General features: G+C 40.7%; 1 protein-coding gene across 3 annotated transcripts; it reads left to right on the top strand.

Moving 5' to 3' along the window:
* Positions 1-436: 436 nt before the first annotated feature.
* spata17 (spermatogenesis associated 17) lies at positions 437-23,504 on the top strand. Of its 3 annotated transcripts, none has more exons than XM_072465655.1 (10): positions 437-586; positions 932-1,021; positions 2,104-2,185; positions 3,524-3,574; positions 4,393-4,496; positions 10,322-10,445; positions 12,231-12,473; positions 13,710-13,763; positions 13,884-13,954; positions 23,447-23,504. In XM_072465655.1, the coding sequence occupies exons 1-9, from the start codon at positions 522-524 to the stop codon at positions 13,926-13,928; spliced, it is 858 nt and encodes a 285-aa protein (XP_072321756.1). In that variant the 5' UTR covers positions 437-521; the 3' UTR covers positions 13,929-13,954; positions 23,447-23,504. The 3 variants fall into 3 exon arrangements, with proteins under 3 accessions (XP_072321756.1, XP_072321755.1, XP_072321757.1); XM_072465654.1 differs by having other exon boundaries at positions 13,638-13,763; positions 23,447-23,503; XM_072465656.1 differs by lacking the exons at positions 13,710-13,763; positions 13,884-13,954; positions 23,447-23,504 and adding an exon at positions 13,115-13,240.
* The last annotated feature ends 248 nt before the right edge of the window (positions 23,505-23,752 follow it).

The following is a 23,752-nucleotide window of genomic DNA, read 5'->3' as shown; positions in this document are numbered from 1 at the left end:
CTTTCTTCAAAACAATGTTCACCATATAGTATCACTATTTCTATAAGCTGCCAGTCTTTCATTCAGTTTGAATATTTTATGATTGTGATAGATATATATTTTTTTTTATTTCGCGGATGATTTTCACAAGTAAATGTATTAAAATAGTAATAATACATCAATAATCACGTTTTATTTGATTTACGTGAATTTTACTTTGAAGTGTAGTTGATGTTGCTTTTAATGGTGGATGGCAGCCAACCGCAAAGTCGCGTTTACTTTATTATTTACACGTCGTTCTTTCTTTTTTAACGTTTTATTTTACGTTCTTCTTCTTTTATGTTTTATGGCGGTTTAACACACGGTTTAAGTGCCTCCGTGTGCAATGTGTTCTTTTATTCACGTATTTGTTCTGAAGTGTGTTTACTTTGAAGTCCTTCCGTGTGGAAACTGTTCTTCCGGACCCGTGGGTGAAGGTTCCTCCGGTTCCTCCTGGTAACGGTCTGCGCTTTAGGGACGGACAAACCTACACCTGCGTGAACATGGCGGATCTGTTCTGTCTGTCGAAAGAAATCGAGTTCCGACAAGAATATTTTTACAGGAACAGGTTTGTTCTCGCGCAGCCAGTAGTTAAAAGTGTTCTGTCGTTTACATGTGAATAAACCGCAATTTGCTACGATAGAATGCACAGATATTGCTGACGTCAACTAATGTAACTTTCCTAGATAAACGTAGGATGATTCTAGTATTTAAAACTGGACTGTGAATGATGTGACAACCTGTCCCTCTTTTGGTTGTCCTGCACAGCCATTTAGGCCCCTGATCCTTGTCCCAGTTATTTAGAGACACTTTTCATTAATGACACAAATACAGAGATTATTATTTTGTCATTCCAAATCCTAATGCCGTTGCCTGACTAATACTTCACTTGTGGGTTGTGTTATGTCTCCAGTTTAGCAGAGGAAAATAGGCAGAAAGAAAACCATGCTGCCATCAACATCCAGAGCTGGTTCCGAGCATGCAAGGTTCGGGCTTGTATCAGGTAATGTTTTGTGAATCAATTCGTATTTGTGTATTCAACAAATGCCATCAATGGACAGCAAATATGAATATGACGTTAAAAGTACACCAGTACAGGTCAGATCTGTGGTGAGGAGACAATGAGCATGAGTTTCAAGTTATTGTCTTGCCAAACGGAATGCTTGATACATACATTTAATGCCATACTGTGGAACATCCCCGACAAAGGTGGCAAAGGTAGTGCAATTCAAAACACTTGGCAGCAGGTACATGAAAATTATCCAACATATAAAGGCCTAATCCAATAAAATATCTCTCGATTGAGGAAAACCCTGATTTCAGTTCAGTCCTAAAATGATCGTGTAAAGCTTTGCAAATGGCCTTGAGGAATAACTGTCGCCTACACTCTGCTCCTTTCTCACAGAGTGAAATAAATGTCTTAATCTCTGTACCTGTTCTTATACTGTGACCCAAGCCCCATTCTGCAGGGTCAGCAGACAAACTTCCAGACAGTAGGTTAATTCAGATTACTTTAGTTAATTGATCAACGCGTTAAGTGGATAATTAGCAACAGTTTTAGCTGCCTAAGTGCAACTCTGGGGTTGTGCTATCCCCACTATCAGCATTGATTTTCTGGGCATATAAATGGCCTTTTGGAAATTGATGGCCTCATTGGAAGCAGAGAATCGCGGTGGACTTGCATTTAGAGTGTGTTTGAAGATGAATACAAATGCATGGCTCCAACTAAAGGGGTGAATGGCTTATCAGACATGATCGAAAACCCTGTAAAAATATTCTATATGGCTTTGGGTGAGCATTTCAGAGTACTAAACCTGTCCCTGGCAAATGGAAGCGTGTCTGCAAAATTCACAAGTAATTCATGCTACAACAATAAAGGAACAGGAAAAGCATGGCCGACATTTTTGTTATTATTTTTTATCTTATTTTGCAATTTATTTCGGGCTGCTGGGTGAATTACATGTCACATTCACCTTTATTCCGTACAAACACACATTTAAAAACTGCACGTTACTGTCCCAGTTCAGAATTTATTTTTAAAGACAAAAATATGACATTCATCTTTGCTCTTATCCCAATGTATAGCCATCTGCACAAGAAAGCAGTCATTATACAGAAGATATGGCGAGGCTTCAGAGCAAGGTCACGTTTCAGACAAATGGTAAAGGTAAGCTAGTGCCCATAATGGTTATAGATATATTGATTATGTTATGATAGCAGGCATTAGAATTCAATTGCGTTATCCCCAAGTCGCTGCGTCTGACCTTAGGAAATATAATTCACTCATTACACATTGAGAAATTAGCTCTTAAGAAATATAAATACGATAAGAGATCCCATTTGCCGTCAGAACGCCACAACTCCTGGGAAGCATTTAGAGAAACGGGGATGAGGCGGGAGTCAGAGGAATCTGTTAGCTTGTGACTGCATGTGCACTTAGTAAAACAAGGTCCCATTTCCAACATATTGCCTCCAACTGCTTCTTAATTGAACAGATTGTTGATACCGTATCCAATACCCAGCGCTCTCACGTATAATTTTCCCCTGGATTGAGTTTAGTAAACGTATCACAACAAGCTATTTATCATGCTTGTAAATTGACTGTTTGCTAAAGCATAACTGCCAGCCGCCTTTTGGGAGGCGTTCAAGAAATGAAGAGGGGGAGTCGAGGCATGTGGTGTAAGCGCTGCTGAAATAAACGATCAAGGATGTGTCACAGCACACATATGGGCTAAAAAGAGACTGTTTGGTCTCATTTGGCAGCAGACAAGTGCTAATTTGGATCGCTCCGAGTTGCCACACTTGACTCTTTTGAATTAGCCGTAGGAGTTTCCTTTTCCCTCTCGCTCTTTCTCACATGTAATCTAATGTCCATAACACCTCATCTGAAAACATCAAGCTGAATTTATAACCCACTTTCAAGTCTTTGTCTCCCTCCCTTCTCTGCGTCTCCCGCACTTCACGTCAATATTCAGTGAGACATGTTGAGATATGAATCCCTTTTATGACTGGCTCTTCAGGTTGCTCTTAAAATGTGCCCCCAGTGGCTGGCTGACGTTTGGTGTTCCGCTGAATATTCCCGGGCCTTTTGTTAGTCGTTTCTGGCAGCGCTGTCATTGATTATGAAATCCAGAGGAGAACGTTCTGCCGTCATACATCTCCATTAGCTCACTGCTTGACTATCATAGATTTTCTTGGCCGTTGTCAGCGTTGCCGCATTAAGGGGCTATCGTCCTCCCCTTGATACAAAGACCCACTAAATACCTGCCTACTCTTCCTTTCTCTCCTCAGTACTATAGACTTTTCTCTTTTTGTCTGGGCTTGCCTTTATTCAATCTCTGTTTTGCTGCCCTCTTTCTCTCTCGCCACTCCTTCGCACTGGTGCTATCTGTTCCTCTGTGCTATGTATTATGTATAAAGAGCTCTTTATCTTTGACGCCTGCTGTGGACAGATCAGAGGGCCGCAAGACAAGATGTAACGCCATCTTTTCCTTTGTGTTCACAGGCGGCATATTTTATCATGAAGATGAATTTCTACGATGAGATGGCGGTCAGAGTAAATATCACCCCAGTGTCTTGTGGGAGCAAATGAAAATCTGTGCAGAGCAACTTGTGCTGTGAATGAGAGTTCCTAGTTGCTTAATTCAATATATTATTCATATTTTTTATATATAATATCACTCAAGAAATGTTCTAGGAAACAAATACAGCTGGCAAATCAACACTAAAACTAAAAATGATAATCTATTCTATTCATATTCTTTTGTCTGAAATTACACAAACTATATGTTGAATTTTACAACTAATAATAGTTGCTGTGTCCCTGTGTAAAACAAAACAGGAGGATTGTGACCTTCTCATTTCAGACAAATTTTCTCCTATTTTCCTGTCTGTTGTCTTTATCCAGGCAATCAAGGAAAATAGAGGTGAATGTATTAAGCACGTAATAGAAACGAGTGTTTACATGCTGCGCCTCCTATTTGTATTAGATTCAACTGCATTGATTTTACTAGTCAACAAAAGGTCAGCAAGAACTTGGGAGTTGGCAATTACTTTATTTAAAATTATCTATTGACTGACTGATCAATGTTAATTCTCATTTTGCTCTTTGTTGTTCTTCCCGATCTCCCACTTCTCTCATAGTGTGATTATTCCGTACCTGCCATTGTTTTAATCTCCTGATTAGTCTGAAGGACATTCACGTCAGAGCTTTAAAATGCCTCACTGATATTTGTGGGTGTGCACAGTGGCTAATCTACTGCCTTAACAGCCATTGTGTGCTCCTACGGTTAAAACATAGAGCAGTGATAGTTGTTCCCACCACTGGCTGTGTTTACTTACAAGTTTGTGCTGTTGTATGAATGATTCTTTCAGATTCAGCAGAGATGGAGAGGATATTATGTGAGAAAGTATGTCCATAGCTTCTACGCACGCAAGAATTATTTGGAAAATATCACAATGAAAAACGAACAAGTCAGGTAAATAATTTTTCATTCTATCTGTGTTAGATCATAGTCAGAACCTATGAAGTTCGACACACAGGGCCCACCGTGTAATTAAGTACAGCTTTTGCAAGTGTTGAAGTGGGACTGTGTAACTGAAAGACAAAGGAAGGGGGAGAGAGAGAAGACTCCTCTGAAGTGCTTGGGGCTAAGGATGAGATAAGTGAACTATGTGTAGAAATTAAAAAATTACCCTCGGATTTGAACTGCGGCTCCAGCATTAATAAAACCCCCTTTGCTTCAGGGCTTACTGCTAGAGCTACACCATCTTTTATTTTTGACAAAAAAAAAATCACGTTTAGCTAATAGTCACATTCTTAATGTTGCTAATATATTTTACAGGAAAATATCTTTAGGCCTCTGAGCTTCTAAAATTAGATGTAAATTTGTTGAAGTGCTCCTCGGATCACTGACTCCCTCCTCCGATCCCCACCGCTAATCTTCCTCCCTTCTGACTTTGAGGCCTTTTTATTTTTTCATTCACGTCTATTAATAAGCATGGATTATAGATATCAGTACACTACATTACACTACACTACATTACACTACACTACATTACACTACACTACATTACACTACACTACACTACACTACACTACACTACACTACAGAAGTGGTGAGATCTTTTGCAATGCACAAACACCTTGACTCGCTCTCTCTCTCAGCCCCTCCCCTCTGTTTTTGGGGTGGCGAGGTCACTTTCTCCCTAGTTAATCACATGTTTATTTAGTGCCGCTGAGGTCACAATCAATTAACATTGTGCCGACATTATTTAAAATTTCCTTTTTGTGTTGTCTGCCTTCCCCATTACAGCCGGACTGATTACTTCACATACAGATCTGCTTATTAATTGCTTCGCACTGTCCCTCTCTTGCAGGGCTGCCCTGTTGATTTTTCAAATAGAAGAATACATTATTTAAAGTTGGATTAGGCTTCTGTTCACTGCGATCCTCACTCATCGGTATGTGACGAGAATGGGAAAGATTTTTAAGAAAGGCACGCTTGTCTCTTAAGTTTCAAAATCAACGTAATGCAGTCACTTTACAGTCACCTTTCCTCTCCTCCGTCCTCTCCTCACCCTCTCCCCTCAATCTCAGTTCCTCATCTTCTTCACTCCCTTTTCTCAATATGTGGCTTCCAGTGTCCACCCTCGTTCCTCCCTTCCCTCCTGCTTTGCTTAATGAAGTCAAGACCTCGGTGCGGTCCCCACTCCACCGCACTTTTCCTTTGGTATCCCAACAATTTATCACTTTGTCAGGGAAACACTTAAAGTTCCTGGGCTATAATAAGGGCACGCACGGGGACGATGGGGGCAATTAGAAAAAGCAGAGAGAGCTCACTTTACATATTTACTAAATGTATTGGTGTCATCACTGCCGCTGACTCCACCACGGCCTGTTGACTGCATGAAATATTCCTCTATTTGCAGTAAACAGCTGGGTAATTATTACTGCTATAATCAGATAAATAATATACACGCCAGGGACAGAACCAGCACGGAGGTTTGTGCGTGCGCTTTGGTCAGCCGTTGGTTTTGTTGTGGCGGGTGGTGGTTTCCTGATTTGAATAGGTATATTGGGTCCATCTCAAGGACATGGATAAAAGGAGCGCTGCTTTTGTGCGGGACAACCTGCACTCCTGCCCCACCGCGCTTCACATTTCTATACTCTGCTCGCGTCCCGTCATTTCTTTTGATCCACCTCATCTGTAAACAAGTTCACAATCTGTTTGAATAAATGTGTAGTTTGAGCGTTCTCCCAAAAAGAGAAACTGCCGCAATACTTTTGACACCAGTTGGAAAGAAAAGCACCTTACCCTTGATTAATTATAATGTTAAGGTGAGACTCCTGACTCACTGAAACCTCTGCACTGTATAACTCACCCACATTGACTAGCTTAGTTCGTTTTCGTGATCTATTGAATGATTTAACTTGAGCAATTAAAAGAACCAATCAGGTCAAGCTGTCATTAAATATTTAGATCTTGGCCAATTAGCTGCTCCACTGCCGTCCTACAATGTCCCTTTTTCTATTATACCTTGCCTTCTTCTGACCCCAAAATGTAAATTATTAAAAAAAATACTTTTTAGCTTGACCATAGAAATATAAATAAATTATAACAGGCTCAGGTGAAAATGCCACTTCGTTATTTTAAATGTTGGTACTACTTGATTGACCTGAACTAGCCTTTTGAGTATCAGTTCAGAATAATAGATCCAGCTCATTTATTCATATTTGATTCCATTATGCATTATTGTAAAATATGTATTGTTTAACCCATATTCTATTTTTTATTTATTTCTTTGCTCATTCTCTCCAGTCACTTACCCACTGCCTCGTCTCAGTGCAGCGTGGCGTTCAGAGCTAATGAGGGTTGTATGTTGTGGCGGCTGGTTGGGTCGACACAGATCGAGGTGCCTTCAGCCGTTACAAATCTGTTTGGCTTTTGTCCACTACACAGCAATTAATAACACTGGGGCTGGGGGCAGAGAAGCAAAGGTCACCCATTCAGCTTGACATACACACACACACACACACACACGGCTAAACAGACACCCACTCACACCGCTACACATGTACTTACCATAGACACTTACTCACACAGAGGTGCTCTTATTGTTCAGAGATGTTCAAATGGGTATTCAGTTATTTTTGCCATTAACAAAAGTATTTCATTAAATTTGCTTTTTTATACTCGGGCAAATAATGAATCCACTCATGGAGGCGGGGCAGGTCCCTGAACAGTGGCTGTAATCTCAATATAATCTCAAATCTAAATCAGATGGACATAAAAACACACACATCTAGTTTGATAACTGAGTTGTTTCTCTTGAGTTCAAAATATTTAAAGTCGATATATTGACAGCATTCTACAGACATACATACCATTATATATTACAATAGATCTGAACAGAACAATCCATTAAACACGTGTCTGAAAAGGAGGCAAGGCAAGTTTATTTGTAGAGCACATTTCATACACAAGGCAATTCAAAGTGCTTCACAGCAGGAAAAATGCATTCAAATCACAAAGAAATTACAGAAATACAATAAAATTAACTAAATTAAAAATTATCAATCCAACTGATTTTCTAAACTAATAAAATCACAAACAAAAGAGAAGAGTGCAAAGAAAAAATCCTTTCAGTCATATGCGCAGCTAAACAAAACTGTTTTTAGCTTAGATTTGAACATTGTCAGAGTAGAAGCCTGTCTCACATCTTCAGGAAGACTGTTCCAGATTTTAGCTGCATAAAACTGAAACGCAGATTCCCCATGTTTTGTCCTGACTCTGGGCACCAGCAGTAGGCCGGTCCCTGAGGTCCTCAGAGTCTGAGATGGTTCATATGGCACTAACATATCCAAGATGTACTTTGGTGCTAGGCCATGAAGAGACTTGTACACAAGCAGAGCTGCTTTAAAGTCTATTCTCTGAGCCACAGGGAGCCAGTGCAGAGACCTGAGAACAGGACTAATGTGATCATACTTCCTGGTTCTAGTCAGGACCCGAGCAGCAGCGTTCTGAATGTACTGCAGCTGTTTTACAGCTCGTTTGGAGAGGCCAGTGAGCAGGCCGTTACAGTAGTCTAATCTACTGGAGACAAACGCGTGGATAAGTCTCTCTAAATCTGGTTTTGACACTACATTTTTGATTTTGGCAATGTTTTTTAGATGGTAAAAAGCTGCTGATGTTATTGATTTGACATGGCTATTAAAGTTCAAGTCTGAGTCCATTATTACCCCCAGATTTCTAATTTGGTTTGTAGGTTTTAGAGCGAGACTCTGGAGGTGACCGCTAACACTTTCTCTTTGTTTCTGTGGCCAAAAACAATTATTTCAGTCTTGTCTGAGTTCAGCTGGAGAAAGTTGTTTTGCATCCACAAACTGATCTGTTGGATGCAGTGACAGAGTGAATCTACTGGTCCATAGTCACCTGCCGATAGTGAAACATAGATCTGAGTGTCGTCTGCATAATTGTGATAGGACACATTTTCACTGCGTATCAACTGACCCAACGGCAGCATGTAGAGTTTGAACAGAAGGGGACCCAGGACTGACCCTTGGGGCACTCCACAGGTCAGGGTCATGTGGTCTGAGACACAGCTACCAATTTCAACAAAGTACTTCCTGTCTTCCAGATAGGACCTTAACCAGTTTAGGGCAGTGCCAGTGATGCCCACCCAGTCCTCTAGTCTCTGTAAGAGGATCCCATGATCGACAGTGTCAAAAGCAGCACTCAGATCTAACAGAATTAAGACTGAGGCTTTGCCCGTGTCAGTGTTCAGGCGGATGTCATTTGTCACCTGGACAAGAGCAGTCTCAGTGCTGTGATGAGGTCTAAAACCTGACTGAAAAACATCAAATGAGTTGTTTATTAAGAGGAAATCTGTGAGCTGTTGGTAAACAACCTTTTCAAGGACTTTGCCCCAAAATGGCAGATTAGAGATGGGCCGGTAATGACTCAGTACTGCGGCATCAAGACTGCTCTTCTTTAGGAGCATGATGAGGACCTTATTATACATGCCCCTTCACCAATTGGCTGACCATCTCTGCAGTGTTTCAAACTATATTCAATACTAACATGACACTTACTTATTTTGTGTGTGGTTTTAATATTACCGTAGTGTGGGCATTTAAATATATATATATCTTTCACACCTTGAGAGAGGTAATTCCAGTGTTGATTAGTTCTAACAGAGGAAAAGCCCATTTTAATATCCTCAGAACAAGTCTTATGTACCAGGTTTAATTTACTCTAAATATCCACTACATACAATTGAACTCATTGTGGTTTTAGCCGTCTCACTGCAAAGCTTTTACATTAAGGACTAATATTACTTCAACGACAGGAAATAGAGGCCATGCAACCCCTATTTTTAACTTCCTCTGCGCATATTTTATCTATAAATCACATCTTAGTATTTTAAAATGTGCCTAAATAGCATGAAAACACACACTGTACCTTTATAATACACTCCAGCAAACATGACCCTCTGCGTAACTTTAATTTATTTTGTAATTTCATCTGGAGTTGGGGACGAAATGAGAATGCAAAAGCTGCAGAAACAGGGTTGTGATTCCATTCCTTAAAATGTCAGCAGCCCCAGAATGTGTTAACCTTACATTACAGACACATTATTAATATTTAGATTATTCCACTAAGGTTTGCGACTGAAAATAAAAGTTGAGAAGACATATATGGATGTAGTCGCAGCAGAATGACGGAAAGAGACAAGACAAAGAACTGTTGGCAATCCATGGCTAAGGAGGACTTCCTGGTATTGCTCTCAGTGGAATAAGATTAATTTAAACAGTGTGTATGTGCGACGTATGCGTGGTCTGGAGTATCCACATTACCATGGCATGTGTGTGTGTTTTAGTAATTGTTTCCAGTTCGCTCTTAAAGTTATTACCTCCATGTAACAATGAGGCTATGTGATTGCAGAATGAAATTGCTGTGTATGAGCTTTTAATGCATCCCATTTAGCCAGCTACGCTTAACAGATGTCACAGAAAGACCTGTCCTGGCTGCGCTGATGAAATATATCCATCATCCTCCTACTCATAGCTCTGCTGCCTCCACTTCGCCCCTTGTTTGTGCACTCTCTCTTTCTTTTGCATTTCTTCCTCTCTGTCTCTCTTAGAAGGTATTTCATCCATCTGCAAGGCTCTACGCTGACCCAACAGTGTTCTAACAAAATTATGTCTGAAACAGATTTGAATATTCAAATACTAGTTTACTCGTCTTTTAAGTGTGAATTAAGGCCTTGTAATTATAACGATAAGTTGTTTCTCTTACAGGAAAGATTTAGATGAACTTGAGGAGCTGCAGAGGAGAGAGAGGAAACGCCTGGAGATGGTCAAAGAACAAAAAGCCAAAGTCTACCAAGCTCATCGTTTGCATCATCTAGTCAGTACAAAGCAGGTTGGTAAAGAAGTCCCTCATTATCAGTACTGGAAAATTGCTGGTATTGTCTATTACATTATAACTGATCATAATTACATAATGTCTTTTATAAAGTCGTAAGAGCAATTAAAGTTAGATTAAGTTATCTAAATCAGAATAAGGACTAAGGCTCTTTTAATTGACTGGAATGATACAGCAAGGGCTTAAAAGGGGGCCAATATAAACTTGTGAACCTGAGTACCACACAGAAGAAAATTATCATTCTGAAATATTTACATTAATGAATACTGTAATTTCATTTCACACAATTATTTCATGCAGCAGTTATGCAGCCCTAGTCTACAAACCAACCCAATTCAAGATGTCAACATGACCTTTGTATAATTTACAAGGCTGTAAGCCTATAATTCTTTACAAAGCATTAAAGTTGGTGTGTCAGAGCCCAGTCTGTGTGTGTGCAGGGGCCTAAGTAGTGGTGTTCATGGCTCTTGGGATGTGCTGAGTGGAGTGTTTGAGTGTTTCCCCTGGCACAGGTGTGCGAGTGTTGTGCATGTGGCATGTTTGTGTGCGTGTGTGGCATCCACGCATCTGTGACTCCCCATTGGGATCATAATGAAGACAAAGCACACTGGTCACTGTTGATTCAGCACCACTACCTTTCTTTTTCTGTGCCTACTTTTTCTGTCTGTCCCCTCATGGTTTTGTCTCTTCCTCTGTCATCATCATGAGCATCAAAGTTGACTGCTTTCACAAATGTCTGTCAAACAAATGTAGTAAGTTGTAGTTTCCAAAAACAAAACATGCCTAAGTAATTTATTGCACATAGCTTAGTAAAGAAGTCTAAAAAGTTTCTCGTCTGCCTGGTGTCGATCTCTTCCCCACTATCTCCGTCTCTCTTCTATCTCTGCATATGGCAGGGGACTCTCTCCCTTCGTAGCTTTGACCTTGTCAGCCGTGAATAGATGGCTCTCCCACACAGTTCATCCTTCCTCACTTCTCGGACCCCAGCCCACACACGCACACACACGTGCACACACACGCGCGCACACACACACATACACACATACAAGGCTTACCAAAAGGCCCCAAGTCCCTCTGACAGAGACAGAGATGGTGTGTTCCTGGGGTCAACATCATTGCTCTTCCCGTAGCTAGGTTGGTACTTTTTGGCTTGCTTCTCTGTGTGTGTTAAGATGTATGGAGTGTTACCTTTAGAGATTTAAATGAGTGTATGTTCTGATGCTTTTCATTTTTTAATATGTACAAATGCATGGTACTGCATTTTTACATAAGATAAGATAAGATAATCCTTTATTGTCCACACATGGGGAAATTTCATTGTTGCAACGCAGGTAGATACAGAGGTAGATGCAGAGGAAAAGAACATTTTGACCCTTTTGACAATTACAAATAAATTGGCATGTACAGACAGTATTGTGTAAATATATTTTACAGAATACTTTTTCTACCATGGTAAGAGGTTGAAAGTAAGATCACTTCTACATAAACCATTACTTGAAAGAATGCCCAGAAGTCGTATTCTGGTTAAAAAATAACCTTGTGATATTGCACTCAAAGTGATATTCCGAACCAGTACAGTAGTTTTTAAAATAAGGCATCATTTTACAGTCATTACCCAGTGGCACAGTCCATAAAACCTGAATATTAACCTCTATTTTATTACCTTTGTCTATTTTTGTCAAAAACTCTTGAGTATGCTGCTAAACATCCCATTGTGAATATGTCATTCTCAATGTTTCACCTAGTCCATAATAGAATTGTTTCTTTTTTCTCTTTCACCAGCGCCCAGGGGTCTTTAACTCTCCATTCAGACGGGGCCCCCATGAGATGGAGCTGCTACTGAGGCAGGTCAAGTACCTGGCCCCCACCAGGCTCACCTCCAGGGACAGGGCTTTTCAGTTGGGCACGCCTGGCCCAGCAGCCCCTAATTTTCCTGAGACTCTTGAATCCCCACGGATTAAACGCACACATTCGCAGCACTCCTCAAGGCCCACACTGCCCCCCATTGTCAGCAAGAAACCACAGGTGAGCTCAAAGCTGGGGTCACCATAAAGTGTCCGAAACACATACCACAAAACAAACTCACATGATATTTGAGGAGATAATCCATGATAATGCAGGAGACTATTGTAAAACATAGCATTCATTTTTCATTTTTTATAATTATTAGTATGTCGGGAATTCAAAAATAAATAAATCTAAAAATAATTACAAGGGCTTCCTCTCGCCCTGTATGTCTTGTTGACTTCAGTTATTTGTCTAGAAGAGGTACGTGACCTGAGCATCGATCTAAATAGTTGTTTTTATGAACACTGCAGCCATCTAGTTCATACTCGTTACTATACATGCCCTGGTTTCTAACTGTGTGCTTGTATCCTGGTGAGTTGATGAGGAGTCATTTTACCATTGTGTTATTTACGCTCTGGAGATCTTTATAGCAAAGTACTTTCCCTGTTATTAGTTTCTGGTTATGTAAAACATAAGTGAGCAGAAATGAGGCATGGATTTGTCTCATTTTATTAGCTGTTCTCTCAACACTCATGTGTCTCCAGCTGGAGTGCTTCAGCTGAGTTCATTACTGTCTCTAGATGGTAACACGGGGAAGAATATCCTTTGATTAATGCGCGTCTTATTTTGCAGTATTTCCCTGTTTGTAATTATTGTAGATATCAGCCCCAATTCCCATTACGCTCCCAGTGTGATAACTATCTCATGGTGATGGATAAGGTGGAGGTGCTGCTGTGGAAGTGGTCAGGCCAGGTCAATGATCCCATGGTGATAGGAGCAAGGACAGGGTCCCCTTTTTAACACCAACCAAAAACATCAAGGTCACCTTAGACCAACCGTTTTGTTTGTATTGAAACAATACAATATAAATATTGGGAAACATGTTAATAAAAAATTGCATTAATGTTGCTAATTGGTGAAGTAATACACTCAGTGCCCTAACAAGTTCACATAATGTTTGATGCCTTGAATTGGTTTCTTTTCCAGTCTGTCAGCCTCCCTCTCGGTCTGGCTCTGTCACAGAGGAGAGACTCATAGAATTGGCCTTTTATTGCAGCATTGTGGCCATGACCTGTGGGACAAGGATGAGAAAACAGAAGTGTCTACAGTTCAGGGAGACAAATCTACAGTGCTTTTTTCTGACTCTGGTTATGTGTGTGTTTGATGTTGTGGTCTGACCAGAGTTCGCTCAGAGAGCCAGGGGAAGTGTGGGAGCAGCCTCTCCATTGCCCTAAACTGTCTTTGCGCCTACAGACCTCATATACTCTGCTGCAGGATGTGCAGAACAATCTGCGTCAGTCAGCACAAGTGCGTATTTATATTTGCCTGATGTCTATGCCATGTTTGTGACGTAATATCACACACACACATTTCTGATGGTTTTGTATTCTATGTTTTATTGGTGTTTGTTGTTGTTGATGACAACAGCTGCAGTGCATTTACACAGCCCATCTATGCCAACAAGACTCTTAAGCACAGCAACTGAAACTCAATAAAAGGTAAGCCGTGAGAATTGTATCAGAACAAGCCATCCAGTTAGTGCATGTAAAACTGAAAATAAATATTGTATTTATTTATTATTTCCTAAAAAGGACAGCAATACTTAATTCATTGTGTAAAAACTCACTAAATCCCCTTTTTCTCTTTTTGAGAAGTTTACTTACATTCATGGTGGCTGGTCCCATTTCCTCTCTTTATTAACTCATATTTTTTGTCATTGTACGGTTTCTCCACCTTCTGTTCAACCAAATGGATATGATATTTTCATTAGTTGGTCCACACAGACCTAAGCTATGACTGTTTTGGTCCGTGATATATGTCTTTAGAAGAATAGAGGAAATGCAGAGAATCAGTGCAGCCTAACCCTTTCAACTTGAGTTGCACAAATTTGTCAAAAGTGACAGCAATTTAATAAATCGCCGCTCTCCATCAAACGCACATGTGCACCCTCCCACACATATACACACAATTCCCAGTTATGCCCTCCACTGGCCTCTTCCCATGTATACGTAAATGAGGTGTACGGAGAAGCAGTGCACGTGCGTGTGAGCGTGGGCCCTACGGTCTGGTCCAGGCATTAGGTAATTGACTGTGTCTTTGCTCAAGGCCTTTCATGGATCACCGTCCTTTATTAGCTCACTTCCCAGCACACACATACACACACATGCAAAGTTCCCAGCAGCTCCACCCCGGCCTCCTTACCCCCCCACCAGCAGCACCCAAACCCAATTGCCCGGAAAAGAAGAGTGAAACAAGAGAGAGCCAGTGAGGAGCTGGGGAAGTAAGAGAGCACGACAGGGGAGTGCACTAACACGGCCTGGGGAAGTGCAGATAAATAAGGATGCAGAGTGAGTAGGCGGTCACAAAGGATCTCCCATTGCTCACTACAACGCATGGCCAGTTGGAACAATGCTCCTGGGCAGTATTTTAAAGCAAAAAACATAGCTTTAGGCAGTTGAAAATTCCCTTCACCAGCTTTTTTTAAGAGGCCTGTCTGGAACTGTCCATATGTGACATTAAATTATGACCATAAAACAACTCTGCAGACAGTTGAGTCATTAAATTTCACATAATACCGGTATAAAGATTTCAAACTTCCAATTTTTATCTGGCACCGACTTATCTATAAAATATCAACCGTCCAGTCATATTTTAATCTTACAGCAATGTTTCAAGAACAAAATATTACATTTTTAGCTTTCGTAAAAGCCCATAATTTCTGACACACTTAGTTTGTGATCTGATTTCAGATTAACTCTGTATGGAGGGACTCTCTACTGCTATCGCCCTGTTTATGAATCTATCTAATCCGCAACCCTCAATGTACGGCCCTTACTCTCTCCTCACCCGCTCAGTGGTAATTAGTGCATTAGTCCTATCATTGGCATCACCCGCAGCTATGACAACAGCCAGCACAAGTCCATGTCAGTGCTCAGAGGGGCCAACGGAGTGGACAGCTCAGCCACGGTACTCATCATGTTCCCACTGCTGCCCCCCAGCCACATTATCTAGCATTGTTATCCCGCCATGCTCCTAATTATTTTCAAATCCTTGCCATGGCCCTCTCACCCAGACACTGCCACTTTACCTCGACCTGCTTGTAATCATCCGTCGAAGCCTTGCTTGGGCCCTCAATGCAGCCTCCAGCGTTGTCATTAGCATAGTTCTGTTTTTCACCTTTTTTTCCCCACAACACAATACATGGAGCTTTTTGGCAGTGTGCACAATTTCACTATGCATGCACACTGAAATCTAACTGACAATAATATATAAATAGATAGACTAATTATCTTGGCTTTAATAGATGTTTCCAAATGCACAATGCGGGAAAACCCTGGCTATTATTGGTTATTTTATTTAGATTTTTTAGCAATGGCACCAACGGTTGTGCCTGTCACCACAAGCTGGATAATTAGAGGCTATGTACTAATCACGTACGCAGCATTGAGTGGTCACGTCTGTGTCTGCAGCTGCTCCTAGCCTTTCTTTCTGCTCGCATTAGATCTGTGTCCATCTCAACTGAGCAAAACCAATATTAAAATCGGCACACACTGGACACATACATTCTTGCGGGTGATGGAGTAAACTATTAGAAAAGAAACATTTAAAACACCCATTTATTATTATTATTATTATTATTATTATTATTATCAGCCATGTTGATCTGCAGTAGAACCTTTGAAGAAATGGGATTCATCATCACCTATTAATGGACCAACCATACAGAATATCACAGACCATTTAAAAATGACATTAGAAAAAGAAGCAACACCTGATAACTGGGGAAATTAATTTATATATATTGTTATTCTTCACAGTTCAGTTAGACTTTTCCATTACTCAGTTGATTGATTATATCCTTTACCGCACTAATGTCTTAAACCTATGGCCCGGCTTGATATGGCTTCCACTGTATCATGTCCATCCATCCACTTCTGCATTAGTGTCTCGATGACTGTGATGAAAAAGAAGAATGCTAATTTTCCATAACATTTTATGGCTTGTGTAAAACTCTGCAGCCCCTTCATTTGCACGGCCATAAAACATTCCTTGTGCTACACTTCAACTGGGGACCTCAGGTTTATCAATTAACCCATCACTTTCCTTCCATTATGGATGCATTTAAGGCATAAGGCTTGGATATAGAGCAGTGGCAAAGGCCAAATGCACACAGGCCAATTACATGGTGATGGTATCAGTTCAATGATCAGCGATCAATATTCTGTCCAGTAAAAACAATGTTTTTGCTGAACTGATTTAGATCACTCTCAGTCTTATGTTTTCTTCAAATGACTCTCTGCTGTTTTTATGACAGATTTTTACTGGGCAGACTTCAACTTACGTGCAAACAGTTAAATGTATTATAATAGTTCATACATCAATATTGACTTTATTTAATGCACACCATATTATGTTTTAGAACATTGCACTTTCTTTGTGTGAATGTAAGAGACAAGCAGGACTAGAATGTGTTTTAATGAAGCTCCTGTCCTGAGCAGACACGCTTCACTGAACTATACTGTGTCTTGTGTGGGGTAATCACTGCCCGTCTCAATCTCCTGCCATCACTCCTTTTCCTCGCTGTCTTGTTTTTGTCTTAGTTCTTGTCTTCTCTGTTTTCTTTATCTGCTATAGCTGCAACTTCTTCCTACCCCCTGCCTCTGTCTCTTTCTAGCATCTGTGTGTACTATCAATACAGACGAAGGCTGCTGGAGAACAAGACAAGAGCATGACAAGGCTCACATATTGTGTGTTGGTGATAGAAGTCTGATCTGGCTGTGATATGTAAATGGTTTGGTGATGAAACTACAGTGAAGATTGGCGTTTCGCAAGACAGAATACATGCATTAAGAGTGGTTTGCGGTCAGAAGAGAATAAATAAAAAAAAAAATTTTACTGCCATATCATAGTAAGATGATAAAATGTATTCTAAAGTTATTTTTTGTGTATTTTTTACTAGAACTAAAACAAAATGGCTGTCAGGGTGCTACATACCAGAGCAAATTATTCTTCAGAACTTTCAGATATACATAATAAGTTTATGGCTCCATACATTTCAGATTTCCACCTTTTTTACCTGTTAGTTTACCTCTTAGATGCTTGTAGCTACATGTTTACATATTGGAGGCTCATATTCTCAGTATCCGGCATGAAGAAACAGGTGGGGGTTGGCGTCGTGGACATTTCTGGAAGAGGAAAAGCAATCACAAACACTTAAAGCTGCAAATGGCCTGGATGTCCTGTGCTAAGCAGCCTGTGTTGACTGATGAGCCTGTTAACCCTGGCTGAAACAACTCCAGCACGGGGGATTAGACATGAGCGTTGGGCTGCGCTGTTCCCGGCTCGTTTTGCATAGGAATTGTGCATATTTAATCTAAGGTGTGCCAAGGTGCTCAGTCGAGGGCCCCCACTACTGTGTTTCTCATTATAGATGTGTAATAGTAGCCCGAGGCGAACGGGGAGCTTAATTCGCCCGCCTCGGCCCCTGGCTTAATCTTAGCCGGAGTCTTGGCCCCTTTCCCTCCCTGTGCCTCTCAACCCAAATCACAGTCCAAGTCCCAGTCCTCCTTTTTATGCAATGTCTCTTTTAGATCTCCCTGCATTAAAGCAGCCCTGATAGAGTCATTTTCTTGGTCTTGAACACAATCCCACCCCCTCAAAAGTATTGTTTTTGCTTATTTGAAATGGGAGTCTTCTTGTTTTTTCCTCCCGGCTGCCATTGTCACAGCATCATATGTCCTTACAAATGCAGTATGTAAATAAATGAGCATTCGTTTTTTATCACAATAATGTCTATTTTGTTTTTACTACTCAAGTACGAAACAAGCTGCCCATTTGATCTTACCAATTTATTTCATATGAGATTGTGACTGACATACAGAGAAGGGGCTTAAAAAAACAACCTAATATGATTTCAAACAGATTGATCATTGAAAATAAAGTAATATACTTAAAATGGGATTTGGACTGGCATTAGGGCTGCACAATTTACCACAATCGAACTGTATCACTATTTAAGTTTAAGTTAAATTGTAAATGCAATTGTTTAGATAATATAATGTTCAGCCAAGAACCAAATATCCATGTTCTAATATCTTGTTTAGACCTCTACTTTCTCTCAATGATAATGTTGCTGAAGTTGTTGACAATGTTCACTTTGAACAGAATCCTACTTTTCACTCTCAAACGCACTACATGTCATAAAAATCGCAACTCAATTATTTTTCAAAATTGTACAGCCGTAACCGGAATAAAGGAAAGCTGGCAATATGGCAAGGCTTAAAAAAAACAAGCAATAATAATGATTCAAAACGACATTCTTAAAACACTAGATTTCTAAAGGGAATGGTTTAGTTTTTAGTTTTCTTACAAAAACATCTTCCTCTGATCTGTTTTGATGTATTATTATTTATTATTCTTAAGTCTTGTTTTTGGATGCACCTCATATTCAAGGGAGGACTTCTGAGTAGCTCTGTTTGCATAGTTTCAAATACAGACCACATACTGTTTGTGTAATTTCTCATTTGTACTGGGCCACTACAGAGAAGAGTAGAAATCTGGCGAGCGACACTGAGATGGGGGGGAGCAAAACAAGATGATAACAAAAGCGTCTTGGATTTCACAGACACATATTTCATCAATCATGCGAATAAGTGCTGGTGATTATGCATGGCAGTGGCAGGCCGAGGGGAGCTGATTAACATACACCATAAAGGCTGCTTTCTTATCTCACACACTGATTAGTTTCTGTCTGCAGATAACCTCTCGCTCTGCGCTGGCTCTCCTGGACATGTGTGACTTCATGTAAATGATGGCACAAAACGTCAGGAAACACAAGTTCACTTTGGTGATTAGAAAGTATAAAGTTCTCTGTAGCTACAAAGATCATTGTGATAAAATGTGAATATATGATTATATTTCTGTGATGTATTTTATCTGCATAATAGTGATATTTTATCTGCATCATTAGTCTATGAGAAGAACGGGTGTGTGACAGCATTTGTTTGTGAAGGGGTCGTAAAGATGGGCCAAAGGATGTTTACCCTAGGGGGGTGATAACCCAGAGGAGTCTGGGTAATGTTTACCCAAGGCTTGATCTCTACGGAAAAATACCAAGTGCCTTGATGTGAAGCTGACCAATGAGAAATGTGACCCGCCTATTCCAGAATATCTAATAAAACCAACCAGCATGGGAAGAAACGGTGTGAGACGCGGGGGTGAGACGCAGGAGGGTCAGCCAGGCTCCTTACAACGGCCTGGCTGACACAGTCCCCGCGTTTTCTCCCATGCATGCCACACAAATGTCTGATGTTTCTGTGTCGTTTCATATTCTAAGTTGAATTGTGTTCTCAATGTGTTAAGGAATAGCATCGGGTGTATGTCTAATTCCATGACAATCATATATATGTATTTCAGATATTTTGGGGTTTTATGGATAAAATAATGGAGACAGGCAATCTTTTGAAAGGGTTAAAAGATCATTTTTCTGCCATTTACTCCAACCAAAGTGCTGCAAGCTGAGGCCTCAAAAAATTGCTCAAACCAACCACAAAAGACGAGATTGAAATTTCTTTGACTGAGCATTCTGCTGACATTATTCAGAAATGCACACAAATTTAGGGCTTGTGCAAATATACTTTTAAAAGATGTTTATCTAGTTATCCAGTGTTCAATGTCCAATGTTTGCACAAGTCACAACATGAAAATCAAGTTTCAATTGCTTATTGTGAGCCGCGCGCCCTTAATTGGGGCAAAGTTAGTTATGTATGAAGAGCCCATCTTTGTCTCATTCAAGGAATTAGAGATTACGGTACTCTTTTCTTATACTCTCCTCTCCGTCTGATAGCTAATGTAAACTCATTTGATAACCAGGCTGAGGGTGCGTGAACTGTCTGACTGCATGTGAGCAGCGTGCCTGGGACACATTAGGGCCTCCTGACAGGGGCCTGGGTGAAATAAGTGAAATTAATGGAGCTCCTTTCATGTCGGACAAGGCCGCGGCACCCCTTTCACGCTGCGTACAGTCACAGAAAAGTCAATACTTTTTTATTACTCTCCGCTTGCCCTACATTCCTCGCTACAAGTGCTCTGCTCACTAATTGGTTTCAGTTTGCACAGAAAGAGTGAGCGAGGGAAAAAGGAGAAAGCGAGGGAGAGGACTCCATCCCAAAGAACACTGAAGCAAATAAATCAATCTCATATTTTTTTTCTTGGTGCTGTCTTTTTTCATTGAGTAACATCATGGCACCGGCAGAGATGAGAGAGAGAGAGGGTAAATGGTTGGTTAGAGCATGCCTGCTCCCCAGAGAGTATCATGATATCAGGGCGCCTGTTAATGGAGACGAGTGGTTAAAGTGGTCTGGGGCTTGGCCAGGTCACCCCTGGGGGCTTTTAACCAGCAACTTCTCCTTACTTGGCCGTGTGCTCGAGGCCCATATGCACAATGGGGAGTGCCACCAAAATACAATTTATGATGAAAGCTTTTGACAGATATGCACCAGGGTTGTGCCAATACAGTCACAAATAGGACAAACATGTATCACACACGTTCTTTTTAGACACTTTAAGTAACAGTTACCGTAAGTCAGCATTTATAAACTTTGACAGTATTAATGGTAAAATTGAGACCACATAAAAACAACGCATTTGAATATAAAGTAATTAGTAATCATGAAACTAAGTAAGCATGTATTTTGTCTGCTTTAAACATTGTCAGGCTAATTAGAATACCATGCAAATCCGTTATTGTCCTGAAGCCACAGTGTGTATGTGGTGTCCTGTCTGGCAGTATGCTGTTCACTGCAGGGCTAAGCCTAAGTGGCAGTGAGGTTAGCCTCTTTCAGAAACAGCGCAGCTACAAATTGATGTGACACTTTGAACCCTCACCCGCCCTTCCCCGCCAGCCCACCACCTCGAAACAAACGCACCCCTTCGCAGCAATCAGCCTGCAGTTACACAGAGCTCCCTTCAGTCTGGGCGCTCTCTGTGTCCTGGCTTTCACAGCTCGAGAGTGCGGCTGAGGGGAGGTTTGGGGCTCTGCTGCGTTCTCCTGTGTGTGTGAACGGTGAACGAGCTGTCACACAGGCCTGGCATCACAATCCAGTTTGCCATCTCTGTGTCAGCCTGACAAGTGCCTGCTCCCTGCCCTGTGGCCAATTTTAACACACACACACACACGCACACGCTCGAGCTCGAGCATCACTCTGAAACTTAGATCATGTCTCAATTTACTGCTCTCATACGTATCTATAATATCAGTGCATACAATAACAGGCCTCGAAAAAGAACCATAAAAGCATCATTAAATGCACTGTCAAAAAGGAAGCGACATCATGATTTTAAAACTGCTTCGCACGTCATTGTTACTAAAAAGCTCTGCTTCATTTCCTTGTTCTTTTTATGTGTTTTTGTAGCGGGGGGGGGCTCTCACACAGCAGTGGTTGGCGTCAGATTGCATAGGGCTTCTGTTTATTACAAGGACAGGCTTGTCCCCGCCCCCAGGCGCCTGCCTTACGATGATTGTCATGGCGATGGAGTGTGAGTGACAGCCGGGATCACATGTGGTAGCCGCGGAGCAGGAAGCCTGCACCGCCTCAGTCCCTGACATTAGTTTGTCCTTCATCAAAACTTTACACTCGTTTAGAACTACTCACTCACTCACTCACTGTTGCACAAAACCCTCTGTTCGAATATACCATTTGTTTATTGCATTTCAGGTTCCTCTATGTTCCCTCTCACAATTTTTCAATTTTTTGCAACGATGTCTCTTCTGTTGCGTCAAATTATTTATTCATGTGATTTCTACATTTACAAGATAAATCCTTTTTGTTACTGGACTGGACTGACTCTTAATGTAAACATGTTTTGGGGGAAATTTGATTGGACTTGTAGTTGTAGTTGTAGAATTCACCAGCCCTTCTTTGATTTGTCTACCAATATGTAAAATTGTTACCCCAGATGCCTTCCTCCAGTTAAGTGTACAAGTAGTTTTAGATTTGCTGTGTCCCCTTTACATCTAGGTTGGTCATTAATGTGGTCCCTAAGCGACCTATGGAACGAATAGCTGTGTTTGTGTGTGCCGCCCTTGTGAGAATTACAAATAGATGTGTGTTTTGGCGGGAGAGAGAGTTGGAGCTTTTTTGTGCATCGCAGCAGAAAAGGAGGTCAGGGTTTGCACAGAGGCTCGGGCATTCATCATTAGCCCGCTGTAATGTGGCCGTTACAGGCATGATTAAGAGCCTCGCTTAGTTCCAGCAGCCCGTACACATACACATGCACAAGCACACACAAGCAGAGATCCAGGTAACGCACTGGAGTATGGGAGAAAAATCCTTTAAACTCTGTTAGAGCATCCCCAAGTTCACAGCAGTTACATGTGTGTGGCTGGTAAATGGTGTCTACAGGCAAGGTGGCTTCGGGGCCTGTGACAGAAGTACTCATTAAAAAGCAATTTACCATTTTACATAGAGGACAATAAACATGCATTTCCACATTTTTATGTTTGATTATTCATCTTAACCAAAAACGGCCGTACAAATGGTAATCTCTAAATGTCTGCTCTGCCTCAGTGTGACTTCACCCTCAAAAGGTTCAAAACCAACAACACTGAATGAAAAGATGATTTATATTAAATTAATAAATGCACTATTTATTTTTATGACATCCCTATAACTTTAATTCCCATACTGTTAGTGACCAGTATTTAGACTTGGACTTGAGACCAACTTTATTGATCCATAAGGAAAATGACTTGGACACAGAAGCTCAAACAGTGTTATTTACAATTACAATTTAATAACAAAGATAAAATACTACAAAATTGTCTTAAAATTCTAAATAATTACAATAGCAAGATGGCAAAAGAAGTGTCAAATAATACAAATACATGTATTAGTTATGAAGTAACTTTTAAACAGATTCAGGAATGATTGTTCTGAAACATAAGACGGGTCATTTTATGATCTGTTTCCGTGTTTTCTCCTCCTCTACAGATGCCAACTGCAGAGTTTGCCAGCTGCTACATTTTTGAAAAGTTGTCCAGTTTCTACATTCATAACTCGTAAAATGATAAACGAAATAAAGGATTTATTCATGCCAAAATGTGTAAGTGTGTTCTTATAGAATGCCATAGATACGGACTGGTCATTTGAATGGTTCCAAAGCTAAACCCAAAAGGAGTGAGCAGCCATGCCCATAATGCCTATTGAACAAACAACAACAGTAAATCCTTTGACAACAAATCTCTCCATTTCTACTCCACCTGTTTTTGTATGACTCCGTTTCTGTCTCGTCTCTGT

Source organism: Eucyclogobius newberryi, unplaced genomic scaffold (assembly GCF_026437365.1).
Source record: "Eucyclogobius newberryi isolate DKJ021-1_F unplaced genomic scaffold, fEucNew1.0.hap1 SCAF_5, whole genome shotgun sequence".
Lineage (NCBI taxonomy): Eukaryota > Metazoa > Chordata > Actinopteri > Gobiiformes > Gobiidae > Eucyclogobius > Eucyclogobius newberryi.
Note: the sequence above shows the minus strand (reverse complement) of the source record. Positions and strands in the feature narration are given on the sequence as shown.